The 24,198-nt window shown below is 39.9% G+C and overlaps 1 protein-coding gene across 4 annotated transcripts in view; it reads left to right on the top strand.

Annotated features, from left to right (window-relative positions):
- Nucleotides 1-21,763, top strand: part of srgap3 (SLIT-ROBO Rho GTPase activating protein 3) — a 58,558-nt gene extending 36,795 nt beyond the window's left edge. Inside the window, exons 5-22 of one of the 4 annotated variants that reach the window (XM_080892393.1) lie at nucleotides 530-715; nucleotides 2,508-2,636; nucleotides 4,903-5,124; nucleotides 5,202-5,303; nucleotides 5,919-6,116; nucleotides 6,256-6,340; nucleotides 8,157-8,184; nucleotides 9,945-9,975; nucleotides 10,282-10,342; nucleotides 10,933-11,010; nucleotides 11,113-11,247; nucleotides 11,648-11,753; nucleotides 12,520-12,747; nucleotides 12,927-13,000; nucleotides 15,407-15,587; nucleotides 15,711-15,860; nucleotides 15,954-16,263; nucleotides 18,142-21,763. In XM_080892393.1, coding sequence (XP_080748519.1) covers nucleotides 530-715; nucleotides 2,508-2,636; nucleotides 4,903-5,124; nucleotides 5,202-5,303; nucleotides 5,919-6,116; nucleotides 6,256-6,340; nucleotides 8,157-8,184; nucleotides 9,945-9,975; nucleotides 10,282-10,342; nucleotides 10,933-11,010; nucleotides 11,113-11,247; nucleotides 11,648-11,753; nucleotides 12,520-12,747; nucleotides 12,927-13,000; nucleotides 15,407-15,587; nucleotides 15,711-15,860; nucleotides 15,954-16,263; nucleotides 18,142-18,588 — 2,751 coding nt within the window. In that variant the 3' untranslated portion in view covers nucleotides 18,589-21,763. Of the gene's footprint in view, nucleotides 1-529; nucleotides 716-2,507; nucleotides 2,637-4,902; nucleotides 5,125-5,201; nucleotides 5,304-5,918; nucleotides 6,117-6,255; nucleotides 6,341-8,156; nucleotides 8,185-9,364; nucleotides 9,976-10,281; nucleotides 10,343-10,932; nucleotides 11,011-11,112; nucleotides 11,248-11,647; nucleotides 11,754-12,519; nucleotides 12,748-12,926; nucleotides 13,001-15,406; nucleotides 15,588-15,710; nucleotides 15,861-15,953; nucleotides 16,264-18,141 lie in introns of those variants that run through there. The other 3 variants (XM_080892392.1, XR_013972867.1, XR_013972868.1) reach the window with 3 other exon arrangements.
- Nucleotides 21,764-24,198: the final 2,435 nt, after the last annotated feature.

The following is a 24,198-nucleotide window of genomic DNA, read 5'->3' as shown; positions in this document are numbered from 1 at the left end:
GAAATTGGCCATAAGTGTAAATGTGCGTGTGGATGTTTGTCATTCTCTTTCTGTTAACCCTGCGATAGATCAGTTAGCCGTCCACAGTGTACCCGCCCTTCACTGATAAGATTTATTGATCTCACAAGGGAAATTACTGTGTTACAGGAACATGATAAAGAATAAAAATAGTACAGAATACAATTTAAAAAAAAAAAAAAAGCATTGTTAATGTAAAAGTGCCACAAGCACATGGTGAAGGTCTTATACTGTGAATGCAAAAAACGAAGAAAATAAACAGCAAAAATGAGGTTCAAGAAGAGTAAAAAGTAATATTGAGAGTGGTGCAGATCTCAGTAATAAATAATGTTTACACTGTGAATTTAAAAAACAGCTGCAAGAGGAAAATACAGGGTACTCTGGAACATAAAACCAAAGTATCGTCAGGTATTTGTTACCCACAAACCTCTGTACGTTTAGCTCGTAACTAATACTGTAAAAGGCTGTGATGTTCAGCCACATAAAATCATCTGTTATACTCTTCTTGCAGGTGATGAAAACATATCACATGTACCACACTGAGAGCATCAGTGCAGAGAGCAAGCTGAAAGACGCTGAGAAGCAGGAAGAGAAACAGTTCAGCAAGTCGGGAGATCTCAACGTCAACCTCCTCCGGCATGAAGACCGCCAGCCGAGACGCAGCTCCGTCAGGAAAATCGAGAAGATGAAGGAGAAGGTATATATATATATATATGTTTACATAAATTCAGATCTGTTTGTGCTGTTAAATCCTGAATCATCAGTTTTACATTTAGGTTAGGAAAAACCTTTAAGCAGTTAATGGTAAGCCAGCTTTCTTTGTCAGGTGTACTTGGAAATATCGAGAGATGAGTAGACCAGCAGCTAGACAGAAAGTCTCAGGAGCATACTGTAGGTCTGCAGCCAGATGAGTACTTTCGGCCAATAACCCCACTCCCTTTCCATCTTATTCAGATTTCTAGCTTGTGAAAAGTCTTCTCCACTCCATGTTGGGCTCTCCGGAGCATGCTGAACTTTAGATACCCCTATGCATTTTTTATTCTGCATCTTCGTCTCAGATTTCTTCATGCAAATGAAATTTCCATCATCTCTGAGGTGCAGAAAATCAAAAGGCTGTCAGTACGGCAGTGTTTCTCCATCCTCAGGCTGGTATCCTCAGAGATGCTGCTTAGCTTGGAAGCCACAGACTATTTATAACACAACGTGGCGGTGAATTTATGTTTTTTTCCTGTGAATGGTTTCCACACTTTTGTCTCATTATTCTACCGGCAAACACTTGGAAGAGGAAGACGAAGGAATGCAAAGTTAAAGTCTTTTCCTGCTAAAATTTGCATCACAGTGGCTTAGTGAAATCAGAACTAAAATGCCCCTGCAAAGTACAAAAAAAGAATATATTTGTGAATCTTTTGTTGCATTTCAAACAGCAGCAGTGGTTTTCTGGGTTGAGCCTGAATCACTGGTTTACTGGTGTGAGACAAGTTTTTGCAGCATTTTCGGCATAATGTAACAGAAAAAACACAAAACACTGTTTTCAGAACATTATGTCAATGTGTCATTTCTTTTCCTCCTATTTAAGTGCTGAGTGCAACTGCAGGTATTTATTTAAATTTTCACTGGAATACAGGCCGACAGAAAGGCAAACCATGTCAGCTAAATTTGAAAATACCTGTTTGGTTTGTTTGATGTATACATGGTAAACAGGTAGAAGCAACACGTGTATTTGTGGCTATCAATTATATAAACAAATATTCATACCTAACATCTTAAAATGTCTGTTTTTATAGAGAAATGGTTTAATAATATCATAACTGGTGCTTTGTTGAGGTAGAAATGAGTAGTATTGTTTCGCAATAATAACAATAAACTGTATATTAGAGATTCTATAAGATTTATAAAATTTATGCAATCATTGTAGCATCACCCTTTAGTTTTTTGTTTAGTTTTTTGTGAAGCCTTTGCCTTAGTCTTACATAGCCATACCTTTTTTTTTGTGGTGGCCAGAAAATGTTTGGAGTGTAAAGCTATTAGTTAATGCTAGCATGCTTGGTTAGCAATATGTATCCATAGACTTAAAACCATTACAAAAGGTGAATTTCAAAAAAAGAAATCTATAATTTTGTATCAGGATGTAAATATGATTGTTTGTATCATAAATGTTGTTATTTTAACATTAGTCTGTGCAGAGGGACTCACTTTTGTAACAACCCCTAAAGGTCCATTTAAGCTACTTTCACATTGGCCTAAATTTCCAGCCCCGGGTTTTTGCTGTTTTTTGGTCTTGATGCAGAGCTAGGCAAACTGGCTGCAGCACACAGCCATAATAACTAGGTGTGAGCCTGGCTGTGCCACTTAATACATATTATTATTATTAGCTTCTCTAGAGCCTGTTTCTCCAAACTTTCTCTTCCATCTCTACCTGTCTCATGATCCTCCCTACAGCACTGATGTGTTTTTTCCCCTTTGTCTGCTCTCTCCTCTTATCTCCCCAGAGGCAGGCCAAGTATTCAGAGAATAAGCTGAAATGCACAAAAGCTCGGAATGACTATTTGTTGAACCTGGCAGCAACAAATGCTGTGGTTGCAAAATATTACATCCATGACGTCTCTGATATGATTGATGTAAGTATGCACTAAGCACATGTGTTTGTTTACCTCTGTCAGCTGGGATTTCTGATGTCGATTTAACACCGTAGCACTGTCACTTTTCTCTCCATCTGTTCGCGTGTCTCATTCACTCTTAGCTTGTAAGCTGCTTGTTTTCAAGCTGCTCTGTTGGCCCGAGTAAAGTCTACTTAGCACCTTTTTTTGGGGGGAGGGGGGGGGGGGGGGAATTATTAATAACAAACCTAACACTGATATGCTACTGACTAACTGTTGACATTAAATCTAGTTTAGCAATGTTCTGTACTTCAGCGCAGAAGGACATTTTTGACTGATGATTTCAATGGGCTCCATCAGTGTTGACAGAATTATTTCTGCTCAGTCTGCTTGCTCTCCTCTTCCTCAGTCTTTTTGTGGTTCATTTGTTTTTGTTGATGCTGCTTTTGGGAGCTTTGCTGGGACAAGCACAGCATGTCCTTGTAACTGTCTGCCTCTAACTGTCGCCCAGGAAAAAAAACATGGCCCAGGACAAAGACACATACACACAGAGGCACATTTTCTTCTGGTATCTGTGGGCTTTTCTTTCATGAATCATAATGTAGAACACAGGCTTTCTGAAGCTTAAGCAGCTGCACTTTACTTATTACAAATGAAAACTCAATTTTCACTGATAAAAAACCCATCTCTCCTCATCTGCAGTATGCGAAATGTGATTTCTGTGGTTGTTTTTGACAATTCAAGCTAAAAGTTATTCACATTGTTAATCAAAACCCTTGCTGGACAGTCTCACTATCTTTATTTAAAAGGATGACTTTGTTTAACAAACCACTGTTGGTTGGAAGTCAGTGAAAGTCAGCTGGTGAAAGCAGAGGCTCTGTTTATGCAGGCATGAATACAATTAATGTGGCTGGCACAAGCCTCTCAACCTCGGGTGACCTGCTACCCATTATGGCTCAGAAAGCAGATGAAGAAGCTTTTAATCACCATTTTTGACCAACAACATTTGAAATATATGAAAAATAAATATATAATATATAAATTCTAAATCTGAAGGTCACATTGTGTTTTCCTCGTGTCTCTGAGCTCCTGGCCTGTTTGTTACATTTTTGCCTGAGGCCAGCTCACCATACGGAGCTACATTAGCCACGGTGATGGATGCACATTTTCCTGGACGGTTGTGATAAGACATGATTTCAGTGGCATTTCTGTAATATTACACACATGACTTGTGGCTTAACCTTTGTTGGGCTATATGCAGCTCAATGGTGGTACTTTGGCATGCTGGGAACCCGATTTGTGGCTGTGGCTGCCTTTTTGCTGGGCAGCTCTTGCGTACTCAGTGTCTAGAAAATGAAAAGTCCATGTCATCCTTAATCCTGCTGGGCTAAAAGGAGTGGGATCATGAGCTCCACTGGTTTGTCTGCTGCAATCAAGTGAGAGGAAAAAAGGCTTAGTTTGTCATATGAGAGTCACAGCCCACCACATAAGAAACTTTGTACTCTTCCTATGATTATAGTGCGGTGCAACTGGGAGTTAATAGTACTTGTAGCATTTAGATTTTATATGGATGTAAGGATATGAGTGAATGTGTTCTCACTCTGTTTGCTTAGTTAAAAAGAAGCTAATTCACTCCCTCGAGTGTTTGGTCTACTGAGCCAGTTTGACTGAGTGGTGCAATGAAGCACACAAACTGAAGAGACTACTTCCTCAGTACTAAAGAGTGCTAAAGAGCGTCTACTTAGTGATTTACAGAGCTGTCAGTTGCCTCAAGCTCCCTCTAAACCTCTGCTCTACTATTCTCTTCTTAATTAGGTTACTTCTTACAGCTCTGTGTGATAAGGCTCTTTAATTATCCCTGATGTCCTACTGTGCTAGCTGCTGTAATTCTATGAACTGTACTTTTTTTTTTATTGTATCAGGTTATAATTTGGAATTTAGTCCATTAAATAAATAACTGAAAAAATACTGAATATAATTAGACTTGAATGTTTCACTTTTACATTCTTATTCTTTCACATATATTGGCGTATTAATTTATAGCACAATTAAATAGTATATCATGGTCAGTATATCATGGCATTGCTGTTGCCTGTGATTGTTAGCAGACTTTTAACTACATCCAATTTCAGACGGGAACTTTTCACTTAGCATTACTGTGAAAACTCAGTTGTAGTTACAGACCACATGCAGTGGTTCCTTTTTTCCACTAATTTTTTGTTTTTACCATTTTGCTAACAACTACAGTTTATTTCTAAGTTATTAATCTAGTATTGTGTCTCTGCAGTGCTGTGACTTGGGCTACCATGCTAGCTTGGCACGCACCCTAAGGACCTATTTGTCTGCGGAGTACAACTTGGAGACATCACGCCACGAGGGACTGGACATCCTGGAGAATGCAGTGGACAACTTGGACTCCCGCAGTGACAAGCACAAGATCATGGATATGCATAACCAGGTGTTCTGTCCTCCAATGCGCTTTGAATACCTGCCACACATGGGAGATGAGGTGAGATGCTAGAAAATATTGCAGTTTAATTATTATTATTTTTATTCCTTTCTAACCTGTTTTTTCTCCACCCTCAGGTGTGCCAAGTGAGCGCCCAGCAGCCGGTTCAGACCGAACTTCTGATGCGCTACCATCAACTGCAGTCTCGCTTAGCAACACTAAAAATTGAAAATGAGGAGGTGAGGGCCTATGAGCTGTGTCTGTCCAGCACCAGTAGCCCTCTCCTCCCCCTCTTAAACAAAAAGCCCTCTCTCATTTTCCCCAAGGCCATCATACCATCGGAGCAGGATGGCCACATCACCATCTGTTCTCATTGCAATTACTCTCCGATGACCCCTCTCTCTGCAGGGGCTGGGAATATATTTAGATTGTCACACTGCCAATGTTGTGTTTTCTATGAAGTTATATATGATGAAAAGATGAAAAGAGACCTTTCTCATTAAGAAACGCCGACAGAAAGGTGGAAATGGAAGCGATAATAACCAGGGACTGTTTAAATTGCAAGCGCCAACAGCTCTGTTTCTTCCCTGTCTCCCAGTGAATTGTGTTCTGGAAGATAATGAATGCCATTAGGGGAAATGGGCTTTATCAATCTCAATTCTAAACACAAAGCCTCTCTCAATAATTTCATGAACAGTTTGTATCTGTGCCAGACACTCCTCATTTTCATGACTAGGCCTGATGTATGCTTGACCTGTAGCCTGCTCTCAACTCATATTCTGATGCAAAACAAAATACATGGGCAGCACAGGTTACGATGTAATGCTTTATGGGTGACCCTGCTATCTCTCCAGGTGAGGAAGACTTTGGATGCCACCATGCAAACACTGCAGGACATGCTGACAGTGGAGGACTTTGACGTGTCAGATGCCTTTCAACACAGCCGTTCCACTGAATCCATCAAATCTGTGGCCTCTGAGACATACATGAGCAAGCTCAATATAGCCAAGAGGAGAGCGAATCAGCAGGAGACAGAAATGTTCTACTTTTCAGTGAGTTCATCTCTCGGTCCAAAGTCATGGCCTCTGAGCACCTTTTCAAAATAAAGCCATCAGTTATCAGCTGAGCAGAGGAAAAAGCATTTAAGCTGATTTCAATGGTACTGAAATGTTTCTTCACATCTCCATCTAGAAATTCAAAGAGTACCTGAATGGTAGTAACCTCATCATTAAGCTGCAGGCCAAGCATGACTTGCTGAAGCAGACACTGGGGGAAGGTAAGAATCCCTTTCTCTTGATTTCTCTTTGGCGTCTGGTAATGGCATGTGCATGAACTAGTGTTTTGCTGAGTAATGACCCACAGAAAACTGTTGATTTCGGGGTTATAGTGGTGCAGCTATCAGGAAGCGAGGTATCAGAGTCCACAAAGACACCAGACACTTTTTTTTAAAGATAGCAGAGGGAGTAAGAGCTGATATTCAGATAGAAAAGTACCACCCGAAAGAGCAGACCATATCCACTTTGAGGTATTCATTCCACCTTCTATTTATCTCCAGTGGTTAAAATATTATCCAGTTAGTCTCTGTATGGTGTAGCCGCAGGGGGGGTTTCTATTTCCAGGCTGCAAGAGAGAGGTTTTCTTGGCTCCCCCTCTTCCCCAAGGGTCCCCTTGTCACCTCGGCTGTGAACAGTTTATGCCCAATCAATCAGCAGGACCAAACTGAGGCCCATATCTGCAGCTGCTCCTGCACCAGGGGTTCAACTAATAGGAAAGGACACAAGGTGCAGCCAGCTGAGGCCTTGAGTCGTCCATGCATAGATTTTCACACTTATATTCAGGTTATATTCATTATTTAAGCATTTATTATATTTTCAGGACCTGAGATTGTTCCTGTGATTACATTCAAGTCATGTGGCAAGCAATCATCTGCACACTCTTATACCCATAAACAATCACATTATCATTCAATGTCCGTGGTGTCGCAGCTGAGAGAATGTATGAGCAGAGCATATGGCGCCTCCAAGTACCACCCATGTTTAATTATTCAGGTGATCAATCAGGGCCGAGTCGTGCTCATTAGCTCGTTGCTTCACACCCAAGACTTGCGCGTTTGTGTATGTTTGTGTATGTTTGTGTACGCCCGCTTGCGTGGGAGCATGACAGAGGGGAACGAGATGAGACCGGTGAGTGCCACATGGCGTTTACATCTTGCTGCATGTATTAATAAAAACATAAGGTCAAGTGTTGGCACTAGACAAGATTGTGCTGGGGCATCTGCCAGCCCTTCTTTTCCAGATAAAGACTCACCAATTTCCTTATTCTGTAAAATATGATTTGTTCTTGTCACTTTTTTTTTATTTTTTAGAATAGATATGTCACAGAGGAATCAAAAATCAATTTAGAGTTTCTCGCTCATGCTTGAATGAGGAATGCTTGCTCTGTAATTCCAAGGTTGCTCAAAGGTAGCGAGGTCTATCACTCAGTGGAATGATTTCATACCAGGCTAACTGTTGGTTCCTCACTTTAATGCTCCAAAGACCTGCTAGCAATGAGTTAGCCTTCACTCTTTCTTCCTTTGTTAGTCAGAGTAAATATAGAATAAATAAATAATGCTCTCATTGATGCCATTGTTATCCTTCTCTTTTTAAATAATTCTTTACATGATATCTCCTGTTCTTAGGTTTATCAGAATGCAAGGATAAGCATACGCATGTGTGGTTAAAAACCTATAACAAAAGGCTCAGTGAGCCAGCAAAGACATTGTTCAGTCTCAATACTGAAAGACCCCTCCCTACCCACCATACAAACACTGCAGCTGCCACCCTCATTTCTCTGCTCTGTAACCCTTTAGGGCCCTCTGGCTCCCCTGAGGCTTTAGCTACGACTGCTCAGGAGCTTTTTCAGTGAATGGTGTTAGCACCATTTTATTCACCCAGCCCTCAATGGCGATGTTGTTTGTCATGAATCCCTTTAGTGAGGCTGGACACTGACTGGAGTCTGTATAATGTGTACCAGAAAGAAACCAGTATATAACATCTCCCTCGTGTGTGCGTGTGTGTGTGTGTGTGCGTGTGTGTCTTTTTCCTTCGCAGGGGAAAGAGCTGAGTGCGGAACAACAAGGTAAACTTGCACTTGAAGCGAGCTGCTTCTAATCTCTGACTCTCTGCCACAAAACACCTGCTTATTCCACTCTTTTCAGAATTCAAGATATTTAATTCATCTTTAGAAAAGAAAGGAAAAGAAAATGTTTTTAAAGAATTCCTACCGGAAAAATAAATGACATGTTTGCGTGTATTATGTAGTCATGAAAGTATTTAACATTTGCAAAAAAGGTACAAGTTGCTTTTTTTAAAACATATTGTTTATTGTTATAAATATTAAAAGGATATTTCTTTGCATCTTGCTGAACTTACCCAAAAGGTTGTTTCCATCTTTCTGTGGGTATATTGTGGCCATATATGATTTTGTTATGTATGTGAATGGATATAACAGATTTTGCATTTTGATGATTTTTTTAATGACAGATGAGAAATTTAAGGAAAATCCAATATCTAAACAGCCACTCAGTAACTCCAACAGAGAGAATACCACTCTGCTAAAACATATTCCCTCATTTTGTGCTTTGAAGAGGATGCATTGGTGTTAAGGTTTTGCATACTGTGAAGCTCGCTTTTGTACTTTTACACTCATCACACTTCTGTGACCCCTCGTGCCCCATGAATGGGGCACTTTAATATCGGAAGAGACCATCAGGACAAAAACAGCTTTGTGCTGATTTGCAGTGATCCTTCCCTACAAGAGGAAAAGATCCCTCACCACTTCGGGGAATTGAGGCCTCAGGATTTTCCTTTAGTTTGTCCTAGTATGTTCTTAAATAAAATGACATCAAAAACAATTTGTGTCATTTTCATTAGTGTTCACATAATATTAAAGATGATGCAAAAGGCATTCAGTTGGTTATATAATCACATGTCACATTTGGTTTTCTAGGTCTGTATTTTTATTAACTATAAACTGTGGAAACTTAATTACTTCTATCTTACTTGCACTTAAGCATTTAAAAAAAATTATACTCCAGTCTTGGTCTTCCAAATCCACTGTTAGCAATGAAATGGAAATTGCATTCAAGCCCTTTTTTTACTCTACCGCTTGGTTTGTATTACCACAAACAAACAGATGATAAAGCTCTGTTTTAGAGCCAGATTTTTAATACCTGCTTTTGAACCATATTTTTTCTATAGTTTCACACAATGTGGTCTTTTGTTTTGTTTGTTTTTCTCCTTTTGTCCGTCATTTCCAGGCCCCCCACCCTTCCCCCTAAACCACAGAAAATGCGGAAGCCTAGGCCACGCTCCGTGTATAACCATAAGCTGTTTAACGGCAATATGGAGGCATTCATCAAGGTACCCTCTGGTGGTGGTGTATGACCGAGCGGTCCCTGTGGAGCAGGAGGGAAAGGCAGCTAGAGCCTTCGCTCTCGTTCTCTTCCTCTTTAGCCTTCTGTTCCTCCCTCTTCCAGCTGCCCTTGATCATGATATAACGCCTCTGTTTAACCTCTAATCCGTTTCCTTCCTTCCACGGTTCTGCTGGTGCAGACAGACAGAGCGTCAGTCAGCTGTCTCTTTATTTCCTTCCAGAACAATTTACCATCTCTGGCTTTTTTTCTTTCTTTCTTTTTTTTTGTTGGACTGAGGCAGGAGTCAGCAGTATGTCTGCTTTGTCCCTCACTGCACCCAATCCTTACTGCATTTCTAAGGCTGTGTTATGACCAGTCCCTGTAATTTGCTTTTAACTTGCAAAGGACTCAGTTGAGCTTTTCTAACCTTTTTGTTGACCCTTCTTCCTCTTCTTCTTCTGTGCTTTGCTGCTTTCTGTCCCAGAGGAAGAAGGAATGCCCGCGCCCGCATTCAGGTACTGCCATAGTGAGGGAACATGACAAACTAAAACTTCCGAACTAATAGTAGCCATTCATTTGCTGCTGCTTCTGCTCTACCTGCATGCTATAAGTCTTCACAACTGTTTGTGCAGTTTTTGGTATTAGACTACTTCTGTCTTGTCATGTTTTGCTTTTTTGTTATTATACTATGTGATAGATAGATAGATAGATAGATAGATAGATAGATAGATAGATAGATAGATAGATAGATAGATAGATATCACTTATTAGATCCGTATAAAAGCAAAAATTCATAATGTATTTATTTCTTTTCTTTTCAGGATTCAGGTCAACCAATTCCACTTGTTGTTGAAAGCTGTATCAGATACATCAATCTATATGGTAAGTCTTTCATCAAGCCCTTCTGCGTGATGGGGCAAAAATAACGAGAGTGAACTGTAAAGTAAAGTCCTTTGAAAACTTCTTTAGACTTACAAGAAGAGACATCAGCAGTCTATTTTCACAAATAGATGCTGGTAGAAGCTTGCTCTGCTCGCCACCGCAGCACTCAGCTGCTTACCAGTGATTTCGCAGGCTCATAACAATAGGTCACACACTGAGAGTTTTGAAAGTCCCATTGGTCTTTGTTTAGTAAGTTCAGCCAACTCACCCCCACCGCCCATAACTCCTCCCTGTCTACCTTTCACATCTGTCTTCAGCTCGTTGGTTTAGCCTGCAGGCCTTTCCCCTGGATCTGGACCTAATGAAACTACAGAAAACTGATTAGAACCCTCTAACTGGAACCATATGGTGCAGACTCACTGAGGGGCCCTCTGCTGGAAAAATATGCATCTCCCTTTATGACTAGATTACATTTCCTGCTCTGTGTTATGTGTTTCCAGTGGGCTTTCAAAGAAGCTGGCAGTGGTTTTGGAGATAATGGCAGCTAGCGTAACTCTAATTCATTAAATTCTGGGTTGTATTTCTTTCAGGTTTGCAGCAGCAAGGCATATTTCGTGTGCCAGGATCGCAGGTGGAGGTCAATGATATTAAAAACTCATTTGAGAGAGGTTAGTCAATATTTCAACATGATCTGTGGGATGAACTACCTTGATACGTTTTTCAGTTCAACAAATGCTGCCGCTGAAAGCACTCGTGTGTTTCTTAATTAGGTGAGGATCCCTTGATTGATGATCAGAATGAGCATGATATAAACTCAGTGGCAGGCGTCCTGAAGCTGTACTTCAGAGGACTCGAGAACCCGCTCTTCCCAAAGGAGCGTTTCCTGGATTTCATCTCTACTATCAGTGAGTTAACAGACCTTGCTTCAAGCGTTTTTCACTCACCTTCACAGAAAAGAGAAAACACAGTGATAGGTAGATGTTTAGCTTTATTGGACTAGAGAAAGTCATGCCGTGCTGCACGTGGAAGCAGTCTAACAGTAACACCAGTGCTTTCTGCTTTGGGGTGCAGGCCACATAACTGTGCCACGTGCAAGTTCACCACAGGATAATTTCTCCACTGTTTCAAATAATGTGATCACTCACTGTGGCTTTGGGCTGGTGAAATGCATGAGGCGGCATATTAAATTGTCAAAAACCATTTTCAGAATCTCCACCACTTTTTGCCTTGGCACTGTAGCTGCAGTTTGTGTCTCTCTTTTTTTTCAGTGCAGCATCTTTAAACGTCTCTGTTTCTGTCTTTCAGAGCTGGAGTCTGAAGCTGAGAGAGCACACCACATCCAGCAGATTATTGTCACTCTTCCTCGGACCATCATAATCGTCATGAGATATCTTTTTGCTTTCCTTAACCAGTGAGTCACACATTTCACTGCTTTGGGTCTCCCAAAACAGTGTAAAAAGATGAGTTCGGCGGTTGCTTAAGCACCAGGATATGACACTGAATCTTACACCTTTACTAATATGAAAATTACAGAATAGGCATACAATATGGAAAAAAGTATAGACAAAACAAAAGTGTATTTAAAATAAGACATGGTATTTATTACTATATCAGTGTTTTAGAAGTTATTTATAGGTTTCCATATTGGAATAAGAAACCTTTCTTCTGATAATAGATGTTTTCTGTGCTCCTTTTACTGAATTTAGCTGATTTAATTGTCAAATTTGTTGGAGCCATATGAACTGCAATGATGCTGCTCAACCTCAGCTTAAGTACAATGTTCAAGTAGACATTTATTATGGCTTCCTCTTGATGATTTCCTTTTGATGACTCGATGACTTCGTTATTAAGAGTGGGCTGTGCGGTGTAAGTTGATTCCTTGGAGAGGTTGACTGATCAAAATGTTTTTCAAGTAAGCTGCAGTGATGACTGTACATAAGGACTGAAATCAGGTGAAGCCAGTGACGCCCTAAGAGACGTATCTGCTACTGCAAATTCTGTCAAAATAGACAAAATAGAAAGAGAAATTGAATCGTTTCTAAATGAACTGATGAATCTTAATAATCAGATTAGCACATATTTATGTTGTTTGGTTATCAATAAGGTTTTAGCTAAATAGATGTACAGTTTGCATACATAACAAAAAATTGTGACTTCTGTCCTGTGCCGTCCGTCAGTCTTTCACAGTACAGTGACGAGAACATGATGGATCCATACAATTTAGCTATCTGCTTTGGTCCAACTCTGATGCCCATCCCAGATGGCCAGGATCCTGTAGCATGTCAAGCTCATGTTAACGAAGTCATCAAGACTATAATTAGCCACAATGAAGTCATCTTTCCAAGTCAACGAGAGCTGGATGGCCCAGTCTATGAGAAGTGCATGACAGGGGGCGAAGAGTATTGGTAGGTATTGTGGTACAGTGTAATACGTATGTGATACTATAGTGTGTTCAGCTCTGTTTTGCATTGATTTTAAGGCTGAATTGTGACAGTAAATTAACAAATTCACTGTACAAACATGATTTTTTCATATTTTTTTATCTACATATTAATGTCTTTCTGGTCTGTTTTTGTTTCTCTAGTGACAGTCCACACAGTGAACCAGGAACCATTGATGAGGCTGATAATGGGACAGAACCACACACCAGCGATGAGGGTTAGTCGCTTCCTTTTTTTATTAAAGGCCTCGTAATAATTTTTCTCCCACTGACCAACAGTAACAGGCCACCACTTGAATTACTATAAAAGGCTTTAGGACCTAATACCTTTATAACTAAGAGAATACCCATCAGCCTTTTCAGCCTTTTGTTTACTGCTGTGTGCCAACATACCAAACTAAGGTGTTGAACATAAAAAATTATCCTCCTGCTGAACATCTGCATTATTGTTGTGAGAGAGAGGCTATCAAGAAGCCATTCTTAAGGAAGGAAGACGGAGAAAAAGCTGAGCTATGCCACATTACACAAGAACTGGACTAAAAATCAATGGCAAAGGGTCTTAAGGAATGATAAATCCACAAAAAAATCATTTAAAAAGAAAGACTGTCATCAGTATAGAGAGGTACAACAGTGTCTATAGCCGTATGTAAAACACGGTGGAGGCTCTGTCATGATTTGAGGCTACCTGATGGTGTTGGGGGATTATGAAAACTAGAAAGTACCATCAGATTTTGATCCACCGTGCAATACCATCTGGAAAAAGTCTGATTGGCAACAGCTTAATTTTTCAGCATGGTTATGATCCCAAACACACTGCCAATGCAGTACAAACCTATCTGGATAGAAAAACACCAGTGGAACGCCATCAGTCACAGATTGGCCTCCCCAGAGCCTGGACCTTCACATTATTGAAGCATTGTGGGATCATCATGACAGAGAACAGAACAAAAGACAGCCAAAATCCAAAGAAGAGCTTTGTATGTCCATCAAGAACCCCGGAGAACTATTCCTGAAAATTACCTAAAGAGAATTTACAATAAGAGAGTTCAGGCTGTGCTGAAGAGTAAAGGTGGTCAAATCAAATATTGACCTTTAAGCTCTGTTCTTGCTTTATACACTATATCTCCATGCATGTTTGCATTTTTCAATAAATCGCTGCACCTTTTTTCCATTTTTGTAGCAAAGCAAAGAAATAAGGGCCAGTGAAGACTTGCAAACCGCTGTAAGCAGTCAGGCTACCTCTATGCCTATACAGCGTATAAACCTACCTATAAATGGCAGAGCTGTTATTTTCATTTAGCTCTGATGTTAGTGGCCATCTGAACTGTGGTCTTGTGTCTGTAGTTAAATTCAGAACTTCAGCATAACGTTATCATTCTCTCACATTGTGGTAGATGGTAGTTTTAGACTTGTTGTGGTTAACTATTATTCTATTGCTCCAGAGACAACTATTTTTAAAAACAGATATACTGGTCGTTTGCTAAGCAATTCACATTTTAAACATGTGTATAACAAGGATTTCACACAAGACATATAAGAATATATATGTGGGATTTTAGAATTGTTTGTGGATCAGAAAGTCTTAAATATAGCCTGACCTTTTTTATTAGTGCTTTTGACTGAGAGGTGAGCGAGGCTTGAGCTGCAGTGGCTTCTGATCACAACAGCTTAAGTGATGTTTGAAGCTGAAGGCAAGTTGAGTAAAGAGTATTGGCATGCAGCACTGCCTCTTTGATCTATTTGTGTGTGCGTATGTGTGTGTCTGGCCACCCCACCCCCTGCTCTCATGCTTGTTCTTTGTTCAGCATTAGTCAGCAACTCTCCTGAGACTTTCTCCTTTGTGTAGTATTTCCCACTCTTAGCTTTGAATCCATAATCAGGGCAGGCACGTAAGCCAAAACGCAGGTAAAACAGAGAATCATATCTCCTCTCGGTGACAACAACTATCTGTGACATTCATCTGTGTTGTTGGCTCTTTTGGTGCTTTTCTTACTTGGTAAGACCAAAGGCTGGTTTCCTGATGCAAGTTATTCTCCTGCTGGCCTTAGTATTGGGAGTGAAGTGCTGTGTTTTTGCAGTTTGTCTCCTGTGGCAATGCGTCAGGTTTAATTTAAGAAATTAAAATATAGTTCTTACACGCGCTGCAATGACAGTGTCCTTATAGTTGAAATAAAACATGAACAAAGCTGCTTTTCAACTTTGTCTTGTGCTCTCTTCTGTAACACTCAGACACACCTCTAATGGGTTTTCAAAATAAAAGTACACTTGCAGGTTTTCTGGCTCATAGATGATTCCTGTTCAACACACAGTGAACTCTGACTGACCCTACTGGCCTTTTGAAATCCACCTTTCAAATCAAATCAAACTCTCCAGTTCAATTACTATTGAAGCAACCAAGAAATGTTAGAAAACATAATATGTGCTTCAGTTTGTATTTTTACAGCCCACATACACAAGTAATAAAGTTGATATAAAGGAAACGTGCCTGTTTGAGGGATTTGCCACAGAAAAAAGAGCTATGAGATACAGCTTACACAGTGCTGTCTGTCTCGTGGTATGACTAATCATGCTGTGTCCACTTTGATTCGTTTTTTCATGCTTACTTTCTTGTTTGTTTCTTTCAGAAGTGGAACAGATTGAGGCCATTGCCAAATTTGACTATGTGGGACGCAGTCCCAGGGAGCTGTCCTTCAAGAAGGGAGCCTCCCTGCTTCTGTATCACAGAGCATCTGAAGACTGGTGGGAAGGCCGTCACAATGGCGTGGATGGCCTCATCCCTCATCAGTACATCGTAGTACAAGACCTGTACGTGCCAACAGACTGAGCTTTAGTAGTTCTTTATCTTGTGTTAAGTACTGTAAGCCCTTTGTATTTGTTGTAGTCTGCATCCATAGCTTATTCTTAGTGCACCTGAATCTGCTCTTTCAGAGATGATGCGTTCTCAGATAACCTCAGCCAGAAAGCAGATAGTGAAGCCAGCAGTGGACCGTTGCTGGAAGATAAGGGTTCATCCAAAAACGATGTCCCATCACCATGCGAGCAATCACCGGATTACAACTTTGGAGGAGTCATGGGGAGGTACATTTAAAAATAAACACCTTTCATTTTTCAAGTGTTTGTAATGTTGAGACATTTTCTTGACAGTTGATATGATCTGATCCATGTCTGCAGGGTCAGGTTGCGATCTGATGGAGCAGCAATCCCACGTCGCCGAACAGACACCCAGAGCCCAACAAGAGTGCCTGACACTCCACCACGGGCTGCAGCCTGTCCTAGCAGCCCTCACAAGGTATCCATCAGCAAAGGCCGCATGGAGAGCCCAGAAAAAAGGCGCCTTGGTACCTTTGGCAGTGCAGGAAGCATAAACTATCCAGATAGGAAGGGCTATCCTGAGGGCCACCCACTAAGGCCAGTGCCAGGGACCACTCGCCACAGCAGCCTGGGGGACCACAAATCACTAGACACTGAGGCTCTGGCAGAGGTAAGACTAAAATAAACAGTTTTAAATTTTAATTCACAGAGTATGTCTCTTGTCTCAAACATTAATAGGGTACAAGTGAGAACAGTTGACAGGGAAGCTTGTCTGAGAGCAGGAGATGTGACTGTATAGAGTATAAAACATGGACGTAACTACCTGGTTAGAAAAAATGAAGCCAATGCCAAAGTGCATTAAACCTGTGTCTGTCTGACAGCCACCAGATGGCGATAGCTTAGATTGCAAAAAGACGTTTGCTATTATAGAAGTCTACAAGAAAAAGGCTTTCTGTCCTAACCTATGTGAACACTTTTCTTCTGAATTTACGAGTTCAGTCACTCACTTTGGCTCATGTTGGGAAAAAAATCTTCATTATGCCATCTTTCCAAATGGAGGATTATTTGTGGTATGAAACCACAAGCTCATTGGCTAAGGAGTTGTTAATCACAAGTTGTTAGCCAACTAGCATGCAGTTTCACAGTCAGACCCACTAATCCTCATCATATCTAGTTTTTGCTAGCAAGATGGCGACGGCGGAAAAGCTTGATACTTCCTGATAGGTACTGATACTTCACAATGGATGACATCACTGTAGCCAACATCCATGTTTGATATTGTTGCACTCAGGTAGACCTGTATCTCTGAAACCGAAGCTAGAGCACACTGCTGGCCTTGATCCAGGTTCTCTTCATTTGCTAACCAGTGCATAAATAAGCTTGCTTTAGAATTCAGGAAGGGTCAGTTTTTCAAAGGGTTTGGAATAACTAATAAAGTTAGGATTAGTATTAGGGTCTATGGGCAAATGTACAGATGTGCTGATGTATATACATGTACCAATATACAGATGATCTGTATTGCTATACAGAGGGGCAGATATACAGATGTACTGTGAACAAATATACAGATGTGCTACGTATATACAACACAGCTAATTTGCAAAATCCGAAGAGATGCTGGGCCTCGCATGATGCACGCGCCACCATCTTGAGTTTTTTTTCTACCCAGTATGAATATAAACAGGACAATAACAGTGGTATGTTTAACCCTCCTGCCATCCTTTAAAAAACTCACACCCATCACCCTAGGGACCATTCTCAGCCACGCCATAAAAAGACCATATATCCATATTTTATTCCACTTTAAATTAGCCAACCTTGTAAAACTACTTCTCCCTGAAATATTCATGTAAAGTTTTAATTATATTTTCGTTGTTTTAACCCTTCAAATCCCAGTGTTATTACATGAGCGCCCTGTGTTATAAGCCCCAAAAACCAAAAAACGAAACTAAATATTTCCACAAAAAACCAGTTGAAGTAATATGTGATTGTCATTATAAGTAGGCCTTTAGATGGACCAAAGATTGGCACCAACATACATTTTGACCTGCCATTATTTTTTTTGCATTTTTTTTGCAATTTAAAAATTAAAACTTCAAGGCCCTGAGTCTTCATTGACATCCAAGAAAAGAAGAAAAAATAAAATCATATGATGATAATTTGGGGTTGAAAAATAGCGTTTATAATGGAAGTCAATGGGCAGAAAATGGTCCCCAGGGTGATGGGTGTGGGGATTTCTGCTGCTCAGCCATTTTAGGCTGATTTAAGGAATTCACACTGGAATATTAACATTGACAGGTAAAAACTATCCTGTGGCAAGTTTGGTTATATTCCACTGAACACAGTGGAAATGGCAGCCATTTAACACATAGCAGTGGCACAAAAAGGTCCCAAGAAGGCAGGAAGGTTAAGCCATTTTATGGAAATATAAATATATTCGACATGATAACTAAGCTTTTTGTAAACCGTGTTAAACAAAACTTTTTTAGGTAACGCAGTGGAGTCCTGGCTTTTATTTCTGATTTCTCTGCTTTTTTCGTTTCTTCAGGACATAGAGAAGACTATGAATACGGCACTTCATGAGCTGCGGGAGCTGGAGCGCCAAAACACCGTTAAACAGGCTCCCGATGTTGTCTTGGACACACTGGAGCCAATGAAGAATCCGGTTAGCTCAGAGCCCGGGAGTCCACTGCACACCATTATGATCCGTGATCCAGATGCTGCCATGCGGCGCAGTAGCAGCTCAACATCTGAGATGATGACCACCTTTAAACCGGCTCTCTCTGCCCGGCTGGCTGGAGCACAGTTACGCCCCCCGCCCATGAGACCAGTCCGACCTCCTCCAACGCAGCACCGCTCAAGCAGCTCCAGCTCTTCAGGGGTCGGCAGTCCAGCTGTGACTCCCACTGAGAAGATGTTTCCGAGTAACAATGCATCTGCGGGTTCCAATGTGAATATTTCCGGTGATGGCGGAGATAAGTCTGGTACCATGTAGCAAAGGTGGAAGCTTGTAGGCAAGAGGCCTGTGAAGCTTTCCAAGTGGGAGAAAAGCTTATGGAAACAGATGTTGATGTGTGCAAACCAGATACGGATATACTCCTGTCTGTTTTTTGCTTGACTTAATTCGTATATAAAGGATGCCACTAAAGCTTCTAAAGTATGTTACCATGGTAATAAAGCAGTGGCAGAAGCTGTAGAGGTGTGATAAAGCTCAGCTCTCTTTGAAACTTGATTTAACTAGACTAAATGTGTATAGGAATACGTGTATTTCAGTTATACCTCAGTTTTAACAAAAGTCTGTGGCCATGTTCTTGTTTCAGAGATGCAATGAATGCAAGTAAAGCAATACTTGTGTGAAATTTGGTTTTCTGCCCATCACATATCCAGTCCAGCCAATCTTTCAGTCCCTCCTCTTATGTGAAAACGCCTCACGTCGGCAGTTGTTCAGGCGTAAAAATATGTCCGTTTGTCCATTTTGGGCAAAGGCCTTATGGCTGTAAATACAAAGTTACTTGAAATAAACATCCTTTCTGTTTGTATTATAATACATTGGATCTTCAGCAACATAACAGTGAAATTTATTCCTGCATGCACAGATTGGGGAAAATAAGGGAAAGTTGCATCACTGAAAGGAGACTTGCAATGAAATGATCTGTGAACAAGCTTGCTAATTCTAAGAAATCCATATGACTTTAAACTCTGATCCACAAGAATGAAAAACTAAAATCAGGATTCAGATGCCCACATATTAAAAAAAAATAATGCCTTGCCACCATACATTGACTTTTCGTGTGGGTTTCGCTGCAAAAGATGGAGCATCTTGGCATGAAGATGATCTGTGAAGTCTTAGAAATTACTAATCAGTACTAGAGTAAAATAAGTCAGCCTCTACCATCACGCATGGTTGAACAGCGGACAGACGTAACACGGCTGTTTCCATATTTTATTTTGTTTTTCTAGTTGCTGTGTATGGAATGCAGAAGAATAATGCACCAACTAATGTAGGAATCCTGTGGTAAACTTGTACATAATATATAGCTAGTAATTTGTAAGTGTTATTTGTGTACAGGTTAATATGAAATGTCGTAAAGGGTTGATATGAATGGCACTTGTAAGGATTCTGAACCACCTTTTTATCATTTCCGGTAAAGTTCAAACATTTTGACTGAAAAAAAAGAAAAGAAAACAAAGAGTTCAGATCATCATTCACCATAGTACTGTTCAAATGGTACTCATGTGAACTATAGACCACTAATTGCTGCTGGAAACAACACAAAGTATGTTTTTGACATATCTTTCAGTCTCTTCTCAGTTCGCAAAAGGTTTTCAGGTTCAAGTCATATTTGGGTGATTTTTAGTATTATGAAAGAAACAGTGAAACTTCTGATGGTTCCTCTTTCACACTGAAAATGCTGTGCTCACCCAGAAAAGCTGGAGAACTAGATGTGTTAACGTGCAGTCATCAGAACGGCCTCCTTCTTTCTGCCTTTTACATGATAGATTGTCTATGGTTACCGATACACTCAGATTGTAGACTCGTACTCTTAGTTGGAAGAAATCTAAAGAAGAACATTTAAGTATTTATATCTACTGTACCTCTTGTCATCCTGACAGCTGTAATCTAAAGACCCTGTAATCCGCATCCCAAAGAGCCTGCTCTGTTCTGCATGTCTTGCGCTGTAATGTGGGACTCGACGGTATGTGGTGCCTTGGCTTGGTGAAACGCACAACTTAATTAAAAATTGGACTAAGTAACTGCCCTTAGTATTTACGTGGGTTGAGAGTGATGAATTAAGATACTCATAACTGTTGCTAGATCAGAAGTGAACAAGAACTAACAACGCCTGATTGAACAAAAGCAAAATAACAAAAATGCATCGAATCTAACAAAAATTATTCGCATGGAAATCACAGTTTCCCTGTCAAATGCAGACACCTGATGTAAAATGAAAATACTCGCTTGTTGTTGGTGTATTGTTTGCTTTTCGACTATCAAATTATTTACCTATATACAAAAGTACAGGGTGGAAGGATTAGTAAGAACAGAGAGCTAGTACAGCCAGAATAAAGTTGATATAGCATTTAAACGTACACAGTGCTGTCACCCCCTCTGCTGGTTCCTGCTGGTATTGCATAAGCAAGCGGAGGCTATTGCTCTCAATGGGCATTATGATCCAGAATCATCGCAATGGTTTAATGAATCCTTCTAGTTTTAACATCTTATTAACCTGGTTATTAGTTTTGCACCAGTTGATCTACAGTATATGAAGTTAATGTTACAAAACGCTTCTGTTATTAAAATATGAAGAAAGCACACAATTCAATTTAAAAGGGGGGAAATAAATTACATTTAGGTAGATTATTATTTTTTGTTTTGTTTTTATTTATAGAATATAAGTGGAGCAGAAGATTTGAGTGCCTTTTGTGCACAACATCAATTTTTATTGGACTTTTACTTTTTTACTTTTTTAACTGTGATATGTGGTTAGTTGTCATGTTTATTATAAACTGATGTTGCCTTCTTTTAATCTTTATTTTCTCTTGCTACTCAGTAGTCAGGCCAACATAAGTGTTATATTGTGTATAAAATCATTGAACTGCTCGTCTGTGCTTGGGTGAGACCTGAAGATCAGGAGCTATAAGAACTACTGTATACGTAATTTACTGGCAGAGCTCGGTAGAATCATCTCCTTTACTTTTTGGGGGTTTCCCTGTGAACTGCCTGTGCTGTGGTTGAGCCTTTAATTCTTGCCATTTTGCTCCTTCCCTTTCAAAAAAACATCGCTGCCAGATGGACTCATATGGACCCTCTACATGAGAGGTTATAAAGGCACTTGGTGCACTCTCATCAGTCCCTACATGTGATGTTACAGTGCCATTTTCTTTTCTGGAATGTGTGCTTAAATGGGTTACACTGATAGTCTGGTGACAAGAGAAGACAGCAAGCTATTAATCAAGAAGAAAATCCCAGTATGAGAACAGAATATGGCCTCATCGGAGGACCGGAGTGTGAGTTGCTGTCACGCTGTTTACTTTCTCTTTAATTGTTTGTCTGGTGATGCTGTTTGTTGGTGAGTGTCTGGTGGGTTGAAACCTGTGATGTAACGTACATCATGCCACTGACTGGATGTTGAAAACTCCTGCATCCAAATAAAAACCATTATTGCTCTGTCATCCAGACTTTCTGAGTCACTGGTTTTGATGCTTGAAAAGAAAAACAAAACAAAACAAAGAACGTAATCAGAGAGATGTTTGTCTTCTGTCTTGAAATAGCCATACATCTTTAATGGGAAACCTTGTCAAGGCTAAACATTACTGTAAGTGTAATATTGAGGTACATACAACTTCTCAAAAAAACTCAGAAAATATGATCTAGTGTTACACATTAAACTATTCAGCAATTTAAAAAAAAAAAAAAAACGACCTCCAGCTTGAAGTTTCTATTCAATTCGGAGCCACAATGTTACAGTATGCATAAACCATGGGTTTTTTTTCGGCACACCTGTTTAAGTTTACAGCACAGATGTCTAATCAGCCAATCACATGGCAGCAAATCAGTGCATTTAAACATATAGAGTCCAGATGACCTGCTGAAGTTCAAACTGAGCATCAGAATAGGGGAGAAAGCAGATTTGAACACGGTGTGGTTGTTGGTGCTAGATGAGCTGGTCTGAGTAAGTAGGAAACTGATGATCTGCTGGGATTTTCCCACACAACCATCTATAGGGTTTACAGAGAATGTGCCGAAAAGGAGAAAATATCCAGTAAGCATCACTTCACCTGATAAAAAAATGTCTTGTTGATGTCAGATGGCATCAACTCTGTAATGCTATCATGTCAATATGAACCAAAATCTTTGAGAAAAGTTTCTAGGACCTCGTTAAATGTGCACCACAAATAATAAAAGCAGATCTGAAGGAGAACAGGGGTCCTACCCTGTCATAACAGGATATAACTAATGATGTGGCACTGAGTATATAATGGACAGCATGGAACTGTACTACGGCATGTTAAAGTAAAATCATTATGTTTAGAGACACTGCTTAGGTATTTTTATCAAGTACAATTTTGATTGCCGTGTGTGCACAGTGAAGAATGTTTTATTGTTATTATTATTATTATTAATTCTGCAAAATCATCAGAATCAGAATACTTTATTAATCCCGAAGGAAATTAGGGTTACAGCAGGCAGCACGCTAATGGCGCATGCGCACTTACAAAGCAACCTTCTGACCTTCTGACCAACTTTACACAAACATCACATCACAAAAGCATGATAAATTAAAGTAAACAAAAAAGTATTTTAGCAACATGTTAGGCCAGCTTGTTTCTGAAACTCTGCTGGAGGTATGAACACCATTCTCCCAAAACATATTCCAGCATTTGGTGTTTTGATGAGTGCATTGGAGAACTCTTAAAAACATGTCGGTCCAAAATCTCTCGTGACTGTGAAAGTCATTGCATGTAATTATCTAATTTTTGTGATTTACTCAGACTGTTAGAAGATCTGTAATACTCCAGGGTTTGGGGCATTGTGATTGTGGATGAGACCACACCCATCAGGATTGAAATGCGTAATTAAATAATCAAAGTGATGATTCAAATCATCACTTTGATTTGAATCACCAGACGGTGATCGTTCTTTCTAGAGACAAGTGAACCTCTGCCATGCCAGAAACATTAGAACACAACCCTCCTGTCACCCATTTATATATAAAAGCTCCCTGAACTCTAATCACATCTGTTCTCCATGAATGAGGGACAGATGACAAATACTGCAGATGGATGATCTTTGTTTTCACAGTTCAACAGCAATGCAGGGGGTTTATGTAAAATTAAAAAATGATGCCGCCCGTTAACCAGATTTCGTAGTTCATTCAATGGCCACGCGATGGAGACTCTGCCGCACAGAAAGTGTCATAAGCTTTACATGTTAAGTAAGCAGTCAGCAAGCAGTCAGCAATTTGTCGATTATTCTTTAACTAAGTGAGAGGAACACATTTTTGCATGAATTATATGATTGCATCTCCCGTTGAAATTGACTTTCTAGTCCTTTGGTCAGAGAGTGTTTCACGGGCAGCTTCCACTGACAGAGCATAACCAAAATTTAATTTGTTCCACCTGAGAAAACCCTGTTCAACAAGAACATGTCAAACAAGCAACTGTGTTCACATTTTTCATTAGAATTACTTCTTACTAACAAATCAACGATTTCTTGAGGATATATTTAAATTGTGGTTATGTATGAGGGATAAGATCAGCTGGAGATCTTCCTGCGTTAAAGCCCCGTCAAATATTCATAGATAACAAAAGCTTTTTTTGACTCCAAATTCAGTAACAGAATAATGAAAATCATATTAATTTAGTTGAACTCAATCTTTAATTCCTTTGTTTGATGATGTAGTGAGCACCACAGCACACATCCCAGCTAGGCCCAGTAAAAAAAGAGGGCCGTAAAAGTAAAAAATGTGCATTTGTTTGCTAGAATTAATTATGCTAATGATCTCATAAATTATTCACGTTACTTAGAAATGAAAGACTACGAAAAATTAACTGGCAATAAAAATCTACACTTGCTTCCTCTGTTATAGGAACGCTTTTATCT

Source organism: Rhamphochromis sp. 'chilingali', assembly GCF_963969265.1.
Source record: "Rhamphochromis sp. 'chilingali' genome assembly, chromosome: 9".
In the NCBI taxonomy this organism is placed as follows: Eukaryota; Metazoa; Chordata; class Actinopteri; order Cichliformes; family Cichlidae; genus Rhamphochromis; species Rhamphochromis sp. 'chilingali'.
This window is presented reverse-complemented; position numbering and strand designations above follow the sequence as displayed.